Raw genomic sequence first — 17,312 nt, forward strand, 5'->3', positions numbered from 1 at the left:
ACTGAAAGGTATTGGCTTGGGAGCTCCCCCATGCCTGAGGATCTTCAGTGACTCATACTGATTGATTAAATATTATCAAAGACTATCTTAGACTGATAATCTGAATGAGGCTATAAGGATGATATAGTAGGGATTTTCATTCAGATACATGTTGTTAAGCGAACTTCAGAAGGGTCTATGGTTCTACAATCATAGAAGAAGTAGGGATGAAATTGAGGCCAGCAAAAGATCCAATTTAGAGATGGATGTGGACTGCCTTAAAATCTTCTAGTTTGACTCCCTCATTCTACATCTGAAAATATATTTTCTTACTCCCTTAAAATTGCTGGAAGAATAACTATTTTCTGCAAATGATAAACTCAGTTTTCTCAGGAAAGACATGAAATAAGAACTATGGCAATATATTAGCTGTTTGAGGTGACCCTATTTAATACAGATCGATAATGTCCTTGAAGAAGCATATACTTTCTATAGCTCATAACTTACTCTTTAAAAAAAACCCTTACTTACATATTATAATCAATACTTAGTATTGGATCTAAGGCAAAAAGAAGAGTCATAAGGGCTAGGCAGTGAAGGTTAAGAGGCTTGTCTTAACTAGGAAATAGATGAGGTCAAGTTTGGACCCAAGACTTCCCATCTTTAGAGCTGGCTCTTTCTCCACTGAAACACCTAGCTTCCCCTTCATAACTTATTCTTAGGTAATCACTTAGGTCTTAGAAAAGAAAGTGTCCGTCTTTATGCCACATATGAAATAACACAGCCTTGCAACTTTTTACAGAGTGGTATTTTATCTCATAAATAAACCATGATGCTCAATAAGAGCTACAACTGACATGACTGGGATTCCTTAAAGGATACGGAGAAAAGATGATTTGGAGATTTAATGATTTTTTTTAAAGATGGTTTTCATTGAGATTGAAGGATTCACAACAAATCTTCCCATTTTTATATAGGTGTGTGGATGCTCCTATTTCAGTACCTCACAAGAACTGTGACTTCATTTTTGTTGTGTTTTCTCTATTACCACAATTTTCAGATCCTCTGGACCTTTAGTAAAAAGCATTTTTGAATAGTTGTTGCCCCCATTCTACCTTTCAAAGTTATCATTAAATGTCCAACCCTCTGGTGATGAGACTTAACTATATTTAGTACAAATCCTTGGACAATGGACACATAGTAGTGTCTTCATCTTTTTAATTCTAGATTATAGAATCATGAGTTATAAATAAAACAAGAAAGAAACCTTGTCTAGTAATTAAGTTGGTCTTTGAGTATATAGTTTTGAACATATCCAACTCAAAACTAAGAGAAGGGGGAGATCTATTTCAGTTACAGGCTTTACCAACTATTCATCTGCTTTCATTGGTAAAAGGTTAAAACATGGCATAAGAGAATAATAATAATAATAATAATAATAATAATAATAATAATAACTCCCATATCCCAATGTTACTTTGAAGATCAAATTCGGAAATATTTAGGAACTGATTAACAAAGTGCCTGGCACATAGTAGGTATTAGATGAATGCTAATACCTTTCTCTTATTTCCTTCTCTTTAGCATATATTGAGGGTTTTAATGGTTGTACAATTGTAGATTTTTAAATTTTAATTTGGAAGGTTATAAATCACAATTGATAAAACTGTGACCCCAAAGTTAATGACTTGTCCAAAACCAAAGATAACAGTGACAGAGATGGGATTTGAAACCAAGTCACTAGACTCCAAATTCGGTATTCTTTGTACCAAAAAGGTGCTTCTCGGGCTAGCTCCTATGGTCCAACCAGTGTGAGTTTCTGTTCCTGTGTACTGCCTTCTCTTCCTGTGCAAATACACATGAACATTATTTTCCATGAATTAGTCAGAAATACATTTGAGGTTTCTTAGTGGCAATAATTTCCCTCATCAAAGCTTGAAGAATCCCTAAACCCCTATGGTGTATCTTGGGGCTTTCCATCTCAGTTATGCCGACTTTCCTCTTCTGCCTTATTTGATTCTCTGGATCTCCCAATTCCCAACTTAACAAAGGCAGTGAACTAACTGATGCTTCCCATCTGTGGCCTGTGCCCATTTTATCAGAAATTGTTATTACCTCGGGATTTCAATGGATCTCAAGGGAGAAGATACTCAGTGTGCTTCACTGATTGTGATGCTCATTAAAACTAACATCTCATATTTTCCTTCAGATTTACAGGATGGAAATGGAGACGAGTCAGCTGAAGAATGAGATGCAGGATGCAAAAGACCAGAATGAGCTGTTAGAATTCAGAGTACTAGAACTGGAAGTAAGAGATTCTATCTGTTGTAAACTCTCAAACGGAGCAGAAATTCTGTTTGAACCCAAACTGAAATTCATGTAAAATTCTCTGCTGTCTAAAGCATGTGTAAAGGGGAAATGGTATACTTTTTTTTCTTTCCTCTGTATGTTCAGAATAATTTCACTGCCTTAATATGTTTTGGAGAGAATGCTCATAGAAGTATCTGAGGATGTAAAAGAGCTAATCTATTTATTGCGTATAGCTTGTTTTGCACTTAATAAAATAATTTGTTTTTGCAATATTTTGCCTTTTTTATTTGTGTTTCATTTCCATAACTACTCCTTTCCTGCATGTATGATCACCTGGTATGCAAACTACAGAGTTGGAGAGTACTACTTTTTCAATTAATAACACACTCTTGGAAGTGATCTTGCATGCAGCGAATATCACATTTTGCAGTGGTAGACTATGACACCAGCCAGCACCTGAATCTATACTGTGTTTAATATCAATTACAGCCAGTTTTCTTTTTGTCATCACTAATGCAAGGTAAGTAGAGATGCATTAAAAAGGGCTGATTTGCATAGTTAGTTCTTCCAAATTGCTGCTGCTTTAGTCAAGCAAATAGAGACCTTGATGGATTGAAAATTGTTGGTTACACCTAAAGCTACACATGTGCTCATACAAGTGGAGAGGGATGGAATGTGCAGAATACTAAGCATGGAAGCCATGTTTCTCCTAGATTTTCCCAACAGCCTTGAGAAACACTGTTTGTTTTATCCAGCGTAATAAATGCCCTTTCTGTTGAATTATATCTGGATGTTCCCTCAGGCTGTGTTGCTTTGTGGTACATTGGCACATTCGTGTTCACCAGCTTTCATTGATACTCATGAAAATTAGCTGGAATGATCCCCTTTTCTCTCTGAAAACATCATTTCATCTCTATTACCATTTCTATGTGTCTGCATATTTTCTAAAGTACTCATAGTGATGCTGTCTCATGGACTCTTCTCTAACATCTTTCAATCAAACCCTTCCTTTTTATCTACTGTCCACCATATTACTGGTTGTCATCTTGTCATTCTTCCTGCTTCCACTCTATAGCTTGGATTCCTGTTGCAGTTATGGTTTTTTCTATCCTTTAACATCTTTTATTTTTTGTGGCCATGGAATGTGTCCCAATCTTATTGTTGAGTATCAACTTTTAATGTGTCACTTGGCTACTTTGGACACAGATTAAATTATGCGCTTAATTTAAGAAAACCTCCACTGAAAATCAAAACAGGATAACATTTACTACTTGTACAATTGCTAAGCAGCTATTCATAAGAAGGTTTACTTGGAGATTATTTCCCAAGCTTAAAAAATATACCTTAATAACTATGGTTATAAAACCTATCAGTATCCAGGTTTTAATCTTTCCCTTCTGTCTTTTAAAGTTTTTGGAAGCTGGCCCAAATTACTTTTTAATTTTGTTTGTACAAAATGTGTTCATTCTTTTGTCATACTGTTTTTCTCTATAGTTGATCATTTCAGTGGGATGTCAGATGAGAATGGAAGAGTCAAAAGTCTTTGTTCTTCATGGTAACAGGGACATTCCTTGCCCCCTCTTAATTAGATGTTAAAATTCAGATTGATCCATTTTGGACTTCTTTAAAATGAAATAATGATGCTTCTTTCTAAGCTACCACAGGTTTTTGAACTTGACTTCCAAATGTATGATTTGTTCTGGATAAATTTATTCATTTGCCAGATTTCTGAAGGTTTTCCACTGATTTCTTGGCTTGATTCAATTGGAGAGGACAAAAGCAGTAATTCTAACATTAGAATATTATTCTTCCATTAATCAACACTTGTTTTCAAGGCAATTTTAAGAACTTGTCTTTGTTGATGCTGACTTCAATATCACATTCATCAGATCCACCTATGATGATGCTATCAAATGCAGTCATACAAAGTGCCAAGTATTTTCCCTGAGGTGATCAGATAGCATAATTTAACCTCCAAAACTAATGCTCTAATCTGATCCTGCGTCTTGTTTGCTTATTTTTGGTTTTTTACCTTCCACCACTTGTATGTAGGATTGAAAAGCACTTCTTGGAGTATAAGTTCTGAATTTCCAAAATTAACAAAATGTAGTTATGCCACTATTGTGTTGTTAGCAACAGGTTTATTTATGGCAGTGTGGTTGAAAATGTTATTGAAATTGAAATGAGTAGTAGTTCCTGATGTTTTCATCATCCATCCATTCATTCATCAACCATTTATAAAGCACCTACTATGTATTGAGCAATGAACCGGGCATTGGGAGAAGTACAAAGAAAAATAAGACACAGTCCCTGACTGTAAGGACCTTCCACTAAAAACAATATAACAACAAATTTTAAATGTCAATGAGTAATATTAAATCAATGATTAATATTTAATACTATGATTACTATTTCTTCCTAGTTAAATGGGTGAAACTGGAGGCACTTGAGAGGTGAATAAATTTTCAAAAGAACATTTAATGGATTGGAGAGGCATGAAAACACCATGGTTTTTAAGGGGCAAGAATGCAACAGTATGAATGTATTTGCTTTTGTTAGACACTTCATCAACTAGAATTCATGGCTTTTATTTTAAATGAATGTCAAAAAATGGAAAACAATCCATAATCAAATAAAGTTGTTTTTAAACAAAATCTTTTTCCCAGGAGAGAGAACGAAGGTCGCCAGCATTTAATCTTCACATAACCACCTTCCCGGAAAACAGTGGAAGTGCCCTTCAGCTGTTCTGTCACCAAGAAGGAATAAAGGTAGATGTGACTTTGTTGGTTCATCTGATGGTATGAAGGCAATGAGATTGGTTAAATGTTAAGTTCTTCTCTGAGGATTTTTGAGAGTCAGTGATCCTAGGACTATTCTCATGGGAGAAGTCATAGTACTTAAATTATATTTTGGTATAGAGCAGAAAGAGTCAGAGGTACTGGATTCAAATCTTTTCTCCTTCACTCCCCCCCCCCCTTATGTTATCACAATCAAGGCACTGCCCCTCCTTAGACTTTAATTTCTTCCTTTGTAAAGTGAAAGGACTGGACTAGATGATTTCTAACTTCTCTTCCCATTCTAAATTTTCTGATTTTCCTTTATGAGGAAAAAAAAGTATAGAGTTCCTTACCAAAGACCTTAGATTCCTCCAGTGCTACAGTGTCTGGTGATGCCATGATTCTGATGTCAGAGTAGTGGTTCTTCAGACAAAGAAGCTCTGCCCAACAAGGTCTTTCTTTTATGAAACGTGATATGAAAACTCTTGGTGCATGAGAGAGGAAGAAGGCTTAGGGAAAGGAATAGAGTCAGATCAACCTGCTGTTCATTCACAGCTTCAGGACTAAACTGTTGAAGCCAGGGCAGGTCACTTGACCTGATTGTTCCACCTCGATTAAACTAACTGTAATATGAGACTAATAGTGTTTCCACGCTCTACCTCACAGAGCCACTGAGTGGCAAGTACTTGATAGATCCATAAAGTGATCAAAAATAGGTATTATTATTATTCTATTTACAGGTAGTAGTTTGTCTCCTCTTTATTGAAAACATTGCTCATTTTAATCAGAATTTACCTATTGATGAATACTAAGTTGATAAATAAGGGGATAATAGAATTGCATTTTATAAGGCAGCTGGGGAAACAGAAGTCTTGAGATCAAACCCTGACTGAGACACTTATTAGCTGTATGACCCTGAACAAGTCACTAAATCTTTTGTTCTTGGTTTCCATCTCTGAAATGGAGTTAATAGCGCCTACTTCATAGGGTTGTTGTGAGAATCAAATGAGATAGCAAATGGAAAGTGCTTTACAGCCCTCAGAGTATTACCTAATGCTAGCTATTGTTACTATTACTATTATCATTATGTGCTTCCGTTATGATGCTTGTATCAATGTAAACAGAATGCACTTCACTTATTTAGTAACATTCGAAGTGCATTTTAATATGCTGGGATAAATATTATATTTTTAGTCTTTCAAGAAGAGAATATACAATCCTATAGGGATTACATTAGTAGTTACTTGTATCAGGGCAGCTAGGTGACTCAGTGGATAGAAAGAGGAAGATCTGGAGACGGGTGGCCCTGGGTTCAAATTTGATCTCAGATACTTCTTTACTGTGTGACCCTGGGCAAGTCACTTGACCCCCATTGCCTAGCCCTTACTGCTCTTCTGCCTTGGAACCAATACACAGTACTGATCCAAAGACAGAAGGTGAGGGTTTTAAAAAAAGGTTATCTATCATTTTTCCTCATATGTACTTGTGCCTCATTTTATAATCCAACTAGTTTGGGGAAGTGGAAAGAACATTGGATTTGGAGTTCCCAAATATGCCTCTGTTCCTGGCAAGTCTTCAATTATCTGTACCTTCACTGTTTTGTCCCATGTGAAGTGGTGATTTGGACTAAATGGTCTCTTCTAGCTAGAAATCCTATGAACCTCTTCTATGATGCCAATTCAGTGTGGAGGAGCCAGTGGTATTCTATGCACATTACTCCTGGTTGCTCACCTTGGCAAGTAAAATCCTCACGACAAAGGAAGGGTTTTCTTTTCCTCATATTATATATAGTGACCACCTTGGTCTCCAGCTATTATGGGATGCTAAATTTTGTCCTAATAATAGAATTGGCTATTCATACTTACTCTCTTGAATAGAGGAAATGATAGCATTTCATTTTTTAATAAAGGATACAGCTGGGATTCTCCAGATGACTTAGAAATAATTTAGTCATTTAGTGTGTTTTCTTCTATATATTCACCATGTAAAGAGGCAAACATGGTGTAGTAGATAGAGCTTGCCTCAGAGTCTGAAACCACTTGGGCTTAAATTCTTACCTAACCGTCTTAGTGTCCCAAGTAATTTTTTAAGTTCCTAAATTGAAGAACAGTTGCCAATCGGTGTTGGTAGAGAAATTTGCCTCACTGGGGACTGTCTAACCCAGTATCATTCTAGAATGGTCTAAAAGGGAAACACAAGTATGATTAAACCTACATTTGATATACAGAACATGGTACAGTATTGGGTACAAGAACTCGACTGATATGATCTTTAATAAATCCCTTCACCTCTTCACATCTAAATATTTTGTTTGCCAGATGAGGTGGAGCTGTATTAAATGACTGGATTTCCCTTTCACCTCTTAATGTATGGCTGTGAACTTTTAACTGTATGCCATATTCACACAATAATTGGAATATCTAAACTATCACATGCAATAAAAAGTGATTGATGTTGGTGGGGGGGAGCAAATATCAAATTTTCTACAAGTGGGGATCTCTAAGTCATGATAACATGTATAACACCTTAATTGACTTGTTTTTTGTCATTTGAGAGTTCCACTGAAAAGTGAAAGTATATGGCTCATAAGTCTTGATGTATACTATGTAGCTCACAAAATATGTATGTTGGAAATCTTTTCTAGGATGTGAATATTTCTGATCTTATGAAGAGATTAGATATCCTTGGAGATAATGGGGTAACTATGAATGATCCCTTTTTGGTTTTGTATTCTTGTTTTAAACAGGGTGTCTGATGTGGTTTATTTTCCTATTAGAACTAGTTTAATATACACAATGTAAGACTTTTGTATGGCCATGTCTCTGAATAGCCTTCCATGTCAACATTCATCCTTAAATTCAGGAAGGATAAGTTTCAGCCTTGCCATCCTTTTGTTTTTAAAAGAAATAGGAAAACTAGAGATGAAAATGAATTCCCAGGAATCGCAGTATTTCTGGGCTCCACTAATCTGTCCCAAAATATATTATATCTTTTGATGACATTAATGTTTTTTGTTGTTTTGCACTTTAAATATATATATATATATATATTTATATTTGTCTTGATAGAGGCTTCATTAAGTGAGAGTCTTGATAAGCACAAAGTAAATGTTCAAAACTTTGGGACTAATATTTCAGCAATTTGTTCTGAATTCGTTTTTGAATTTTTAAATATTTAGAGAAATATGTTTCATGATGCAGCCTGATGAGATCCTTTTTTGCTTGTTTAACAATAACTGTGTGCGTATGGATCTGGAATCCAGTGTAAAATGTGATTGCCCATTTTTGTGTTTTAGAATTTGAGAAATGAAGAACAGGTTGCAATAATCCAAGCTGGAACTGTCCTTTCTCTGTGTGAAAAGGTAGAATTCAATCAAATTTTTGTCCATCTATCCATCAAGCATTCACAGTACCATACAAGAAACTCTACATTGAGTTTGTATTTGTTCATTTCAAAAGCATGCAGTTCTGTTGTTCTGTCTATATGGGCATGTGCATGTGTATATTTTCTTTTTTGATTTTGTGATGTGTAGCTTCAAACCATCTTGTTTCAGGTCCTCATCAAAATGTCACTGGATTCTTTCCTGAGAGTTTAGGGTCATTTGCAAAATGGAAATTATGTTAATCAGTGTTCATACTTGCACATAGTAGGTGCTAAATATATGGTTGTTGACTAGAATTAAAACATAACTAGTCCTTAAAATGATATCATCTGTACCTTTCTCTGAATATCTATATATTGCCACTCTATCCAATTTGCTGTCATATGAAAATCCTGCTCTAGATCCATGCTCTCACTGATGTGGTGACCCCATCCAGTGATGTTGAACATAACCCATCCCTGACTGCTCATCCCCATATGTTTGTTACCTACCCATGTCCCTCTGTAAAGCTTTTTAGGCTTTGAAAATTTTAGTAAGGAAACTATGTGATTAATTATGTCATATGTGGAGAGATACATATTGTTACAAAGCATTTTATGTAAATATTCAATTATAGATCTTTATTACTTCTCAGATTTGAAATATGACCTTTTTCTTGCTCATCATTTTGTTGAAAGACAATGTGATGATAATCAACATGAATTGCAAGGAAAGCATTTTGTAAAACGTAAATTTATGAGAATTGGGAATTATATTTCCTACCAATTTGTCAGTGTAAATAACTTTTAATGAATGGAATAGCATGTGTTCATTATGAAGGACGAGTCATTTCATTACTGCCTTTCTATACCCTGCCTTAACACAATGGCCAGGCAATTAGAAAGGGCTAAATGATAGTTGATTGTTTATTTTTATATGTGCAAAACAATGAGTAGATCTTGAAACTGCTGTTTTGCTTTCCCTTCCTTCTTTTGGCAAATATTTCAAAAAATACTTTGCACAAATACTTAATTAAATCAGTTTCACTTTGTTTTATTGGTAACAGTTTTTTATCCAAAGTCACTACTAGGTTAGAAGTGACAATTATTCAGGTTTGCAGAGCTTTATTCATTCCTTTGCTGAGAAAACAAATAGTATGGGAGATATGTGAAGCAATGTCTTCACTAAAGACCTCCTCAAATGTCTCATTGTTCTATGAAAGTGATCCTGGACTCCTGAAAGCTATGTTAGTGAAGTACCATTTGGGGCAGGCTTTTATCAAGCCTGGAAGGATGTTGATAGAAGATGGGTCACATAATCTATTTGCTTATCCTGGAACTAGTATAGCTAAGTGTGAATAGGTTCCTCACCAGAAAGTGGCCTACCAAGAAAAGGAAGTAGAATATTGCTGAAAAAGTATTGGAGTTGGAGACAGAGAACCTGAGTTCAAATGCTGATTCTTCCACTTACTGACTATATGAGTTTGAACATATCAGTTGTCTGGAACTCAGACTCTTCTTCTGAAAAACAGGTATTTGACAAGGTGATGATTGTAGTCCTTTCCAGCTCTAGGTCCTTTGATGACCTTTTTTTTGTTGTTTGTGGTGGCCATTATATTCTGATAATGAGTTTGAGGACTAGGAAAGTGTAGAGAATGCCCATAACCAATGGAATCAACCGATCTTTAAAACTAGGGTTTCAAAAATGTTTTTGTGTTATGGACTCCTATGGAACTTTGATGAAGCCTATGACGAGGGTTTAATGAACCTCCATCATAATGAGTTTTTTAAATGGAAAAACAAAAACATGGGATTACAGAAGGAATCAATTGCATTGAAATAATGGTTATCAAAATATATTTTAATGAATTTCAAACACGCTACATTAAGATCTCCTACATTAAATAATTGAAGCTGAAATAACTAAAGGTTGACTCCTCTTTACCTAAATGTTTATTTCTTGTTCTTGACTATAAGTCTTTCCAGAGAAGGTACAGTGTCTTACAATAAACATCTGTGGATTAATTTTTGCAGATGCATACAAAATGTGACTCTCTAAAATAAGGGGTGGGGGAAGCATATCCTCACTCTTCCTGGACTCTCTTGTATTCTTGCTGATTATGGTCAGCTTGATTCTCCTGTTCCTTGAAACTACAAGTGAGGCAGCCACAATATATCAAGGCTAATAATGGTTCAACAGTCACGTGGCTTTTTAACTTACAAAGCATTTTCTCCCTAAAGCCTTCTAAAATAGGAAGTGCAAATGTTGTTGTCCTCATTTTGACAAACCAGTAGTAACTGGACAGAGTTCAACATGATGATGATGAGGATGATGACATCTAGTACTTACACAGCACTTTAAGTTTTGCAAAGATCTTTATATTAAATATGATTTTCCTGACTTCAAGTTTAGAGTTTTTCCTATGATATTGCTCTTCCTTATTTGATATAAGAAGTCCTCTTGAGCCCAGTATCAACTCTGTCAGTTCCCAACTGAGGATGATTGGACAAGTTACTTAACTGCTCAGGCCTTTAGTTTTCTTTTCTGAAGAAAATTGGGAAATTTGGAGGAAATGGGAAAATTATGTTTTTACTACCTATTTACCTCTTATTATGAGGATATAATTCACATGAAATTCTTTGAAAACCTTAAGATGCTATTTAAAACACCAAATCTTCTTGCCATACTCCCCCACTGCTTATATTGAATTTTGGCTGCCTCCCTGCCAAACAAGGAAAGTATTCATACTTTCATTACAATGGATTTTTCCCCTACCGGTATCTAGACATAGCCAATGTCATGTTCAGCTTAAGTGAATAATGTCATCTTTTACTGAATAATGATGTCCAGAGAGTAGTTAATTGTAAACAGAAGAGCCATATTAGGTTTCATTAAATTAGAATGGTAATCTGACATTTGTTTTATCTTCTTTTGGTTTACAACATAAAAAGCAACTTAAGCTTATTTAGCTCCTGTTGTGCACAAACAGCTTAAGTAGGATTCATTTTTAAATGCTTTATTCAATATAAAGGGAGACTAAAATGGAAAATTAGCCAGCCACTGGCAATAAATATGTTGCATCTCAGAATATTGTTTTTTTCTTTTCATGTATTTACTAGATCTTTACCAAAAGTTTTCCTTACAGCGCCGTCATGGCAGGGAGCTTATACTGTGTTCTTGAAGGCCATATGAATAGAATGTGAGCTCTGCTCATCCCTACCAAGATGGCACTCCCCCATACAAGAAATTTCAGTAAATGAGTCTTGATTCTCAGATACAATATAAATTCTTTAGCTTGGCATTTAGGGTCTTTCATGATCTATCTCTAGTTCATATTTCTATTATATTAAACCCCTTGCTTAAGTCTGTATATTCTGGCTAAATTGTCATTCTTCCCATTCCTTTAGCACAGCCCAATTCTGTCCTTCTGGAGAGGTCACATCCCCATACCTTGTAATTCTTGCCTTCCTCACCTTTGTCTTTTAAAAGCAGGGAGGTGGTGCAATGGATAGAGCATTGAACAGTCAGGAAGGCTTGAATCAAAATCCAAACTCCAGTACTTACCAGTAGTGTGATGTCAGGAAAATCCCTTTGCATCTGTTTGCCTGAATTTTTTCTTCTAAAAACTAGAGATAACAATAGCACCTACATTCCTGAATTAAGAAAATAAAATTAGACAATATTTGCAAATTACTTTGAAAAACTTGAAGCATCATATAAATTCTTATTCATATTATCCTTCATTCACTTCTTATTCATATTATCCTTCATTCACTTGAAGACAGCCCAGGACTAATACACTCTGCATTAATACAAAGCCTTACCTGATCCTCATTGTTTTGAGTGTGTTCTCATTTCTTAATTTGTAGTGTATTTACTTCTCTGTTTACATATTTCTCCCCCCAATTAGGGTATAAATTCCTTGAGTAGAGAGATTGTTCTTCCCTTCTGCATTTGTTACCCCCTAAACTAGCACAGAGCTTTATACTTCATAAGTACTTAATAATTTTGCAGAGGAAACAGAAAGAAAAAGGGTGCCTATTTTTGCCTTCTCTCCAGTATCTATTCTCATCATCTCATCCATGCTATGCACTAGCCCTCACTTTCCTTTCATTTTCTTTCTACCTTTGTAGAATTAAATACCAGTTTTAGCTCACTTAGTCCTTTAGGCATTAGTCTGATGGGATCATACTACTTGCCTTTATTCATTTTTTTTCATCTTTCTTCCATCTCTGACACATCCTTTGTTTTTTGTCCTTGTCCAGCCACAGTGATTTGCTTAAGCCACTCCATCTATATCTCCTCATTAGAATTATTATCTTTATGGTATCATATTTTTGTTTTTGATACCAATCCATCCATATGAAAGTTGTTAGCTTTGCTTATCCAGTCTTATGCTTGTGAATCCTTTTTACCCTTCCCCTGAGCTCTCTGAAATCTAAGATAATTAGAACATCAGAGCTCCAGTCGGGAGGATCTAGGTTCAAACACAACTTCAGACACTTCTTAGTTGTGCCCTGGGCAAATCACTTAATCCCAGTTGCCTTAAGAAAAGGAAATCTAAGATGATGAACTCTAGATGATTTTCTTCAGAGGTTTCTATAATTTCTGCCTCAAATGCTTGTTCTTTTTTACTGGTCATAGTTGAGCACAGAACAATTGTCATCTTCATTCCTGGCCATTTCTAAACCATTCCACCTATACTTTGTCCAATTTCCTCATCCTCTGACCCAGGACCCTAAGCATAGGTGAGCTTTTGCCTTATCTTACCTAGATTCAGGCTTCCATATCAATTCTTGGTCATTTCCAAACCATGTACAACTCAGTTTATTTTGTTACCACATCATAGGATTGATTCATATTGACTCTGCAATCTCTTAAGAATAGTTTGTTGCTCTTTCTTTATGCCCTTTATGCACACACCACTATTTGCTGTTTTGGAAACCACTCCGCTATAACTTGAGTGATCTTGACCATGTCATATAACATCACTTTATCCAATTTCCTCATTTAAAAAATGAAAATGTTGATTTCTAAGGTGTTTCCTAGCACTAATATTATATGTGAACTCTATTATTTGATATTTCATATTTAAAGATTCCTTCCAAGTTAACTGAAGAAATTATAAATGTATATACACATATATGTATGTTAATGTGTAAATAAAAATATATAAACATACATATATATACCCATACATGAGAGGAGAATCTGGCCAATCAGCAAATATTTATTGGACCAGATGTCATGATCTTTGTTTAAACTATTGTGGAACTCAAAAGTAAACTCCCATTTATGAGTTATGATGCGATTGGATTCCTTCAAACTCAGTTGCTACACATGAGGGTTTTTCTTCTGTGTGGATCTTCTTCAGAAAATTGTTTTAATGTATATTTGGCTTAAATTCTTCTCATTGTTGCCTTTCTTCATTGCTATGTCTCTTCTATTTAATCTTGATGCTCTCTAGTGGTTGAAACAAATTGAAGGAACAGAAGCAGCGCTAACCCAGAAGATGATAGACCTGGAAAATGAAAAGGTAAAGGACCTAAAAATCTAAGGGTGATTTGTGAAAGAGATAAGAATACATTTCTAAGGAAAGTCTTTTAATATATTTTTGAAACTTTGTTCCTTTATTAGTGATGGTCTTGGTTTGTTTGAAGCAACTAGGTAGAATAGTGGATAGAGTGCCAATCCTGAGTTAAAATCTAGCCTCGGAAACTTACTAGCTCTGGGACCTTGGGCAAGGTATTTCACCCTGTTTACCTCAGTTTCTTCATCGCCAAAATGTTCTGGAGAAAGAAATGGCCAACTACTCTACTATGTTTGCTAAAAAACCTCCAAATGGGGTCACAAAGAGACAGACACAACCAGAAATTACCTGAACAACAACCAACACTGAAATTAATTAACTTTGCACATAACAATATAGTCTCAGATTTCTATAGTACTTGATAATCTATTTACAAAGTTGTTTTTATTTTGCAGCAGGTAGTGAAAGTATTGTTATTTTATTTTTATAAAATAAAAAACTGAGCCTCAGAGACAGGACATGATTTGCCCAACATGATACAGGGGAAACTAAATTGAATCGCTGGTCTTCTAAATTCAGTGCACCTTTACATGAAGCTATGAAGAGGAAAATGAACAGAACTGAGAGAACTTACATATAGCTACAGAAATATTATTTGAGGAATGACTTGTGTATGTCCACCTCAGAGAAAGAACTGATAACAAAGAAAGAAGCAAGACATAGGCTTTAATATATACATATATTTGTATATATAAAACTAGCTCATTTGAGAGATGAAGAAAATGAGGCAAATAAGAAACTGACTTACCCGTAGTCACATTGCTAGTATTTGTCCAAGCAAAAGTATATTTGATGATGTTTTTTCAGGTGCAGGGAGGTGAGGGAGGGAGATTCCTGGGGACTTTGATGTAACAAACAAAGAAAATAAATAAATTCAATGTATATAAATAATGGACTGATCAGCTGCTTTGAAAGTATACTGATTGTATGGTGCAAGAAAAAATTATGCCTTGGCATTTAAAAGCTGCAATTCAATGCATAGTTACAATTAAGAGACCAAGGTTAAGTTCTTACCTCTACTATGAGCTTATGTGATCTTGGGCAAATTATTTCCCATAGCTAAGATTATTTTTCTTGTCTTTAAAATAAAAGGATTAAAGGATCTCTTAAGAGACTTCCAGGTCTGTTATTTGAATATATTGACCATTCAATTCAAGGAAAAAGTCTTTGATTTTAAACATTCTCATTGATTCTCTATTGCCTAAAGTAATTCTTTATAAGTGCATTATTCTTGACTAATATTTAATTCTGAAAAATGTCTTCTTTTGCATGGAAATTTCAGAGAATTATAATGATCCCTAATCTAGGGACTAGGATTGTTTTACTATTCTGTATCCCCAGCATTTAGCTTAGTGCCTTGTACATGATAGTATTTAATAAATATATAAAATAAGTATATAAAAATAAAAATAAAAAACACAGCTTTAAAAGCTGTGTAAATCATCTATTAAGTGCCCCTTTTCAAATAGTCTTCGCCAATTTCTTTGGCTCAAATGTTCAGTCCTTGAAGATGAACCTTCATCTATTGCTGTACTTATCAATTAGCCAGACTGATCTTTGCATGAATAGCTCAATGACAAGACTGTTTTTTAAAGCCTTTCTGCCTTTGTTGAATCTGCCAGAGGTAGTGATCTGCTTTTCTATTTATGCTGAGAACAGGTCCCACCTTTGCATCCAGATGACATGATTTCATGTAGGATTGTTGGTATTAGCTCCCCTTCCATTAGAATATAAGCTTCTTGACCATGAAAATGAGAACCATTTCTCCAAAATGCTGTGGTTTTAATAACTATTATTTGTTTTATTACTGAATTACTTCTCATTCTTACTATTTCCAGGACCTTTTCAGTAAACAGAAGGGTTACCTAGAAGAAGAACTTGATTATAGAAAACAAGCCTTGGATCAAGCTTACATGGTAATGTAAAAAATAGCCCCAGTACTTGTTCTTTACCTAGTTAGTATACACTATTGTTTCTTAGCTTAGGATTCAAGTAGAAAGATAAATATTCCATTCAATCTTTGGCTGGAGTAAAAATTCCAAAAAACATTCCATTCAACTCTCTATAGGGAATAGTCAATATTTATGTATCTTTGAATGTAGCAAAAATTATATAAATATTCAATGCAACAATTTATATGGAGTAGTAAATATTCTATGCAAATCTTTATGGAGCAAAAATTCCACAAATATTCCATTCAACTCTATGTTTGAGTAGTATAAATCGAAAAAATTGGAAAGAAACTTTTTTCTTTTTTTATTCTAATTATGAGTTTCTGAAGAACTCTGGGTAATTTTAGCATTTTTATACATCTATGAATTTGCAACATTCTGACAGAAGTAAATGCTATTTAGTAACCAAGAAAATCAGTGTTTTAGCTGAATAATATATGTGTATATTTAATTTCTACATATTCTTTTTCATTGAATGTAGAACCTTCTATAAGTTGTTTTGATGAATATGAAAAATACAGTATCAGTTATTTTAAAAAAATTTTGCAATCTCAATTAAGACAGGAAGAATATAGAAAATAGTTATATGCCTATATTTGGCATATAGTTGTCTAATCAATATGATTTCCATCTTACTCTGTGCCTTCATAGACTTGTCCAACTCTTAGTGTCATGAAACAAGAGGCAGGGAAAAGGTGGCCTAAAGTGCATTTCTAGGGATGATATAAACCTTCCAGAGATGAACAGAAATGGTGGACTTAATTCTTTCAGTGTTCAAACTTGACATGACTTTATGGGAGTGGCTAAAGTGCCTGTTGATTAATCTGAGTCTTTGGGATGTAAAAAACACTTTACTCTCTTGGATCCTTTTAGAGTATTTATATATATATATATATATATATATATATATATATATATATAATGAGAGAGAAGGAGGGAGACAGAGAGAGAAAGAGAGAGAGACAGAGAGAGACAGAGAGAGAGACAGAGAGAGAGACAGAGAGAGAGAGAAAGAGAGAGAGAGGGAGGGAGGGAGGGAAGGAGGGAGGTTGAAGTAGTGGCCAGAGAGCTGGTCTCAAAATCAAGCAAGTCTTGATTCTGACAAGTCAGTCATGTTATTTTGGACAAGCTAATTTCTCTCTTATTGGTCTAGGCAACTCTTTAAGATTATAAGTTGCATTGGAAGAGGGAGCTTCTTCACCCCAAGTTCCTTAGACCAGCAAAGTCATGACTAGTCTTTAGGTCCTATATAGGGTTCTAATATACTTTTTATGTGGCTTACGAAATGTGGCACAGGAACTCATGAAGTGAAACCCAAACTCAGGTATTTTTGGAAAAGACCT

The 17,312-nt window shown here is 34.8% G+C and overlaps 1 protein-coding gene across 5 annotated transcripts in view; it reads left to right on the forward strand.

Annotated features, from left to right (window-relative positions):
* The window catches only part of JAKMIP1 (janus kinase and microtubule interacting protein 1), a 266,432-nt gene that overhangs the window by 204,256 nt on the left and 44,864 nt on the right, over positions 1-17,312 (forward strand). For 4 of the 5 annotated variants that reach the window (XM_056802410.1, XM_056802409.1, XM_056802408.1 and 1 more), the window contains one exon: positions 2,189-2,561. In XM_056802410.1, the coding sequence (XP_056658388.1) occupies positions 2,189-2,362 (174 nt within the window). In that variant the 3' untranslated portion in view covers positions 2,363-2,561. Of the gene's footprint in view, positions 1-2,188; positions 2,562-4,955; positions 5,058-7,710; positions 7,765-8,361; positions 8,428-13,894; positions 13,964-15,855; positions 15,934-17,312 lie in introns of those variants that run through there. The other variant, XM_007496752.3, reaches the window with a different exon arrangement.

This window comes from Monodelphis domestica, chromosome 6 (assembly GCF_027887165.1).
Source record: "Monodelphis domestica isolate mMonDom1 chromosome 6, mMonDom1.pri, whole genome shotgun sequence".
Taxonomy (NCBI): Eukaryota; Metazoa; Chordata; class Mammalia; order Didelphimorphia; family Didelphidae; genus Monodelphis; species Monodelphis domestica.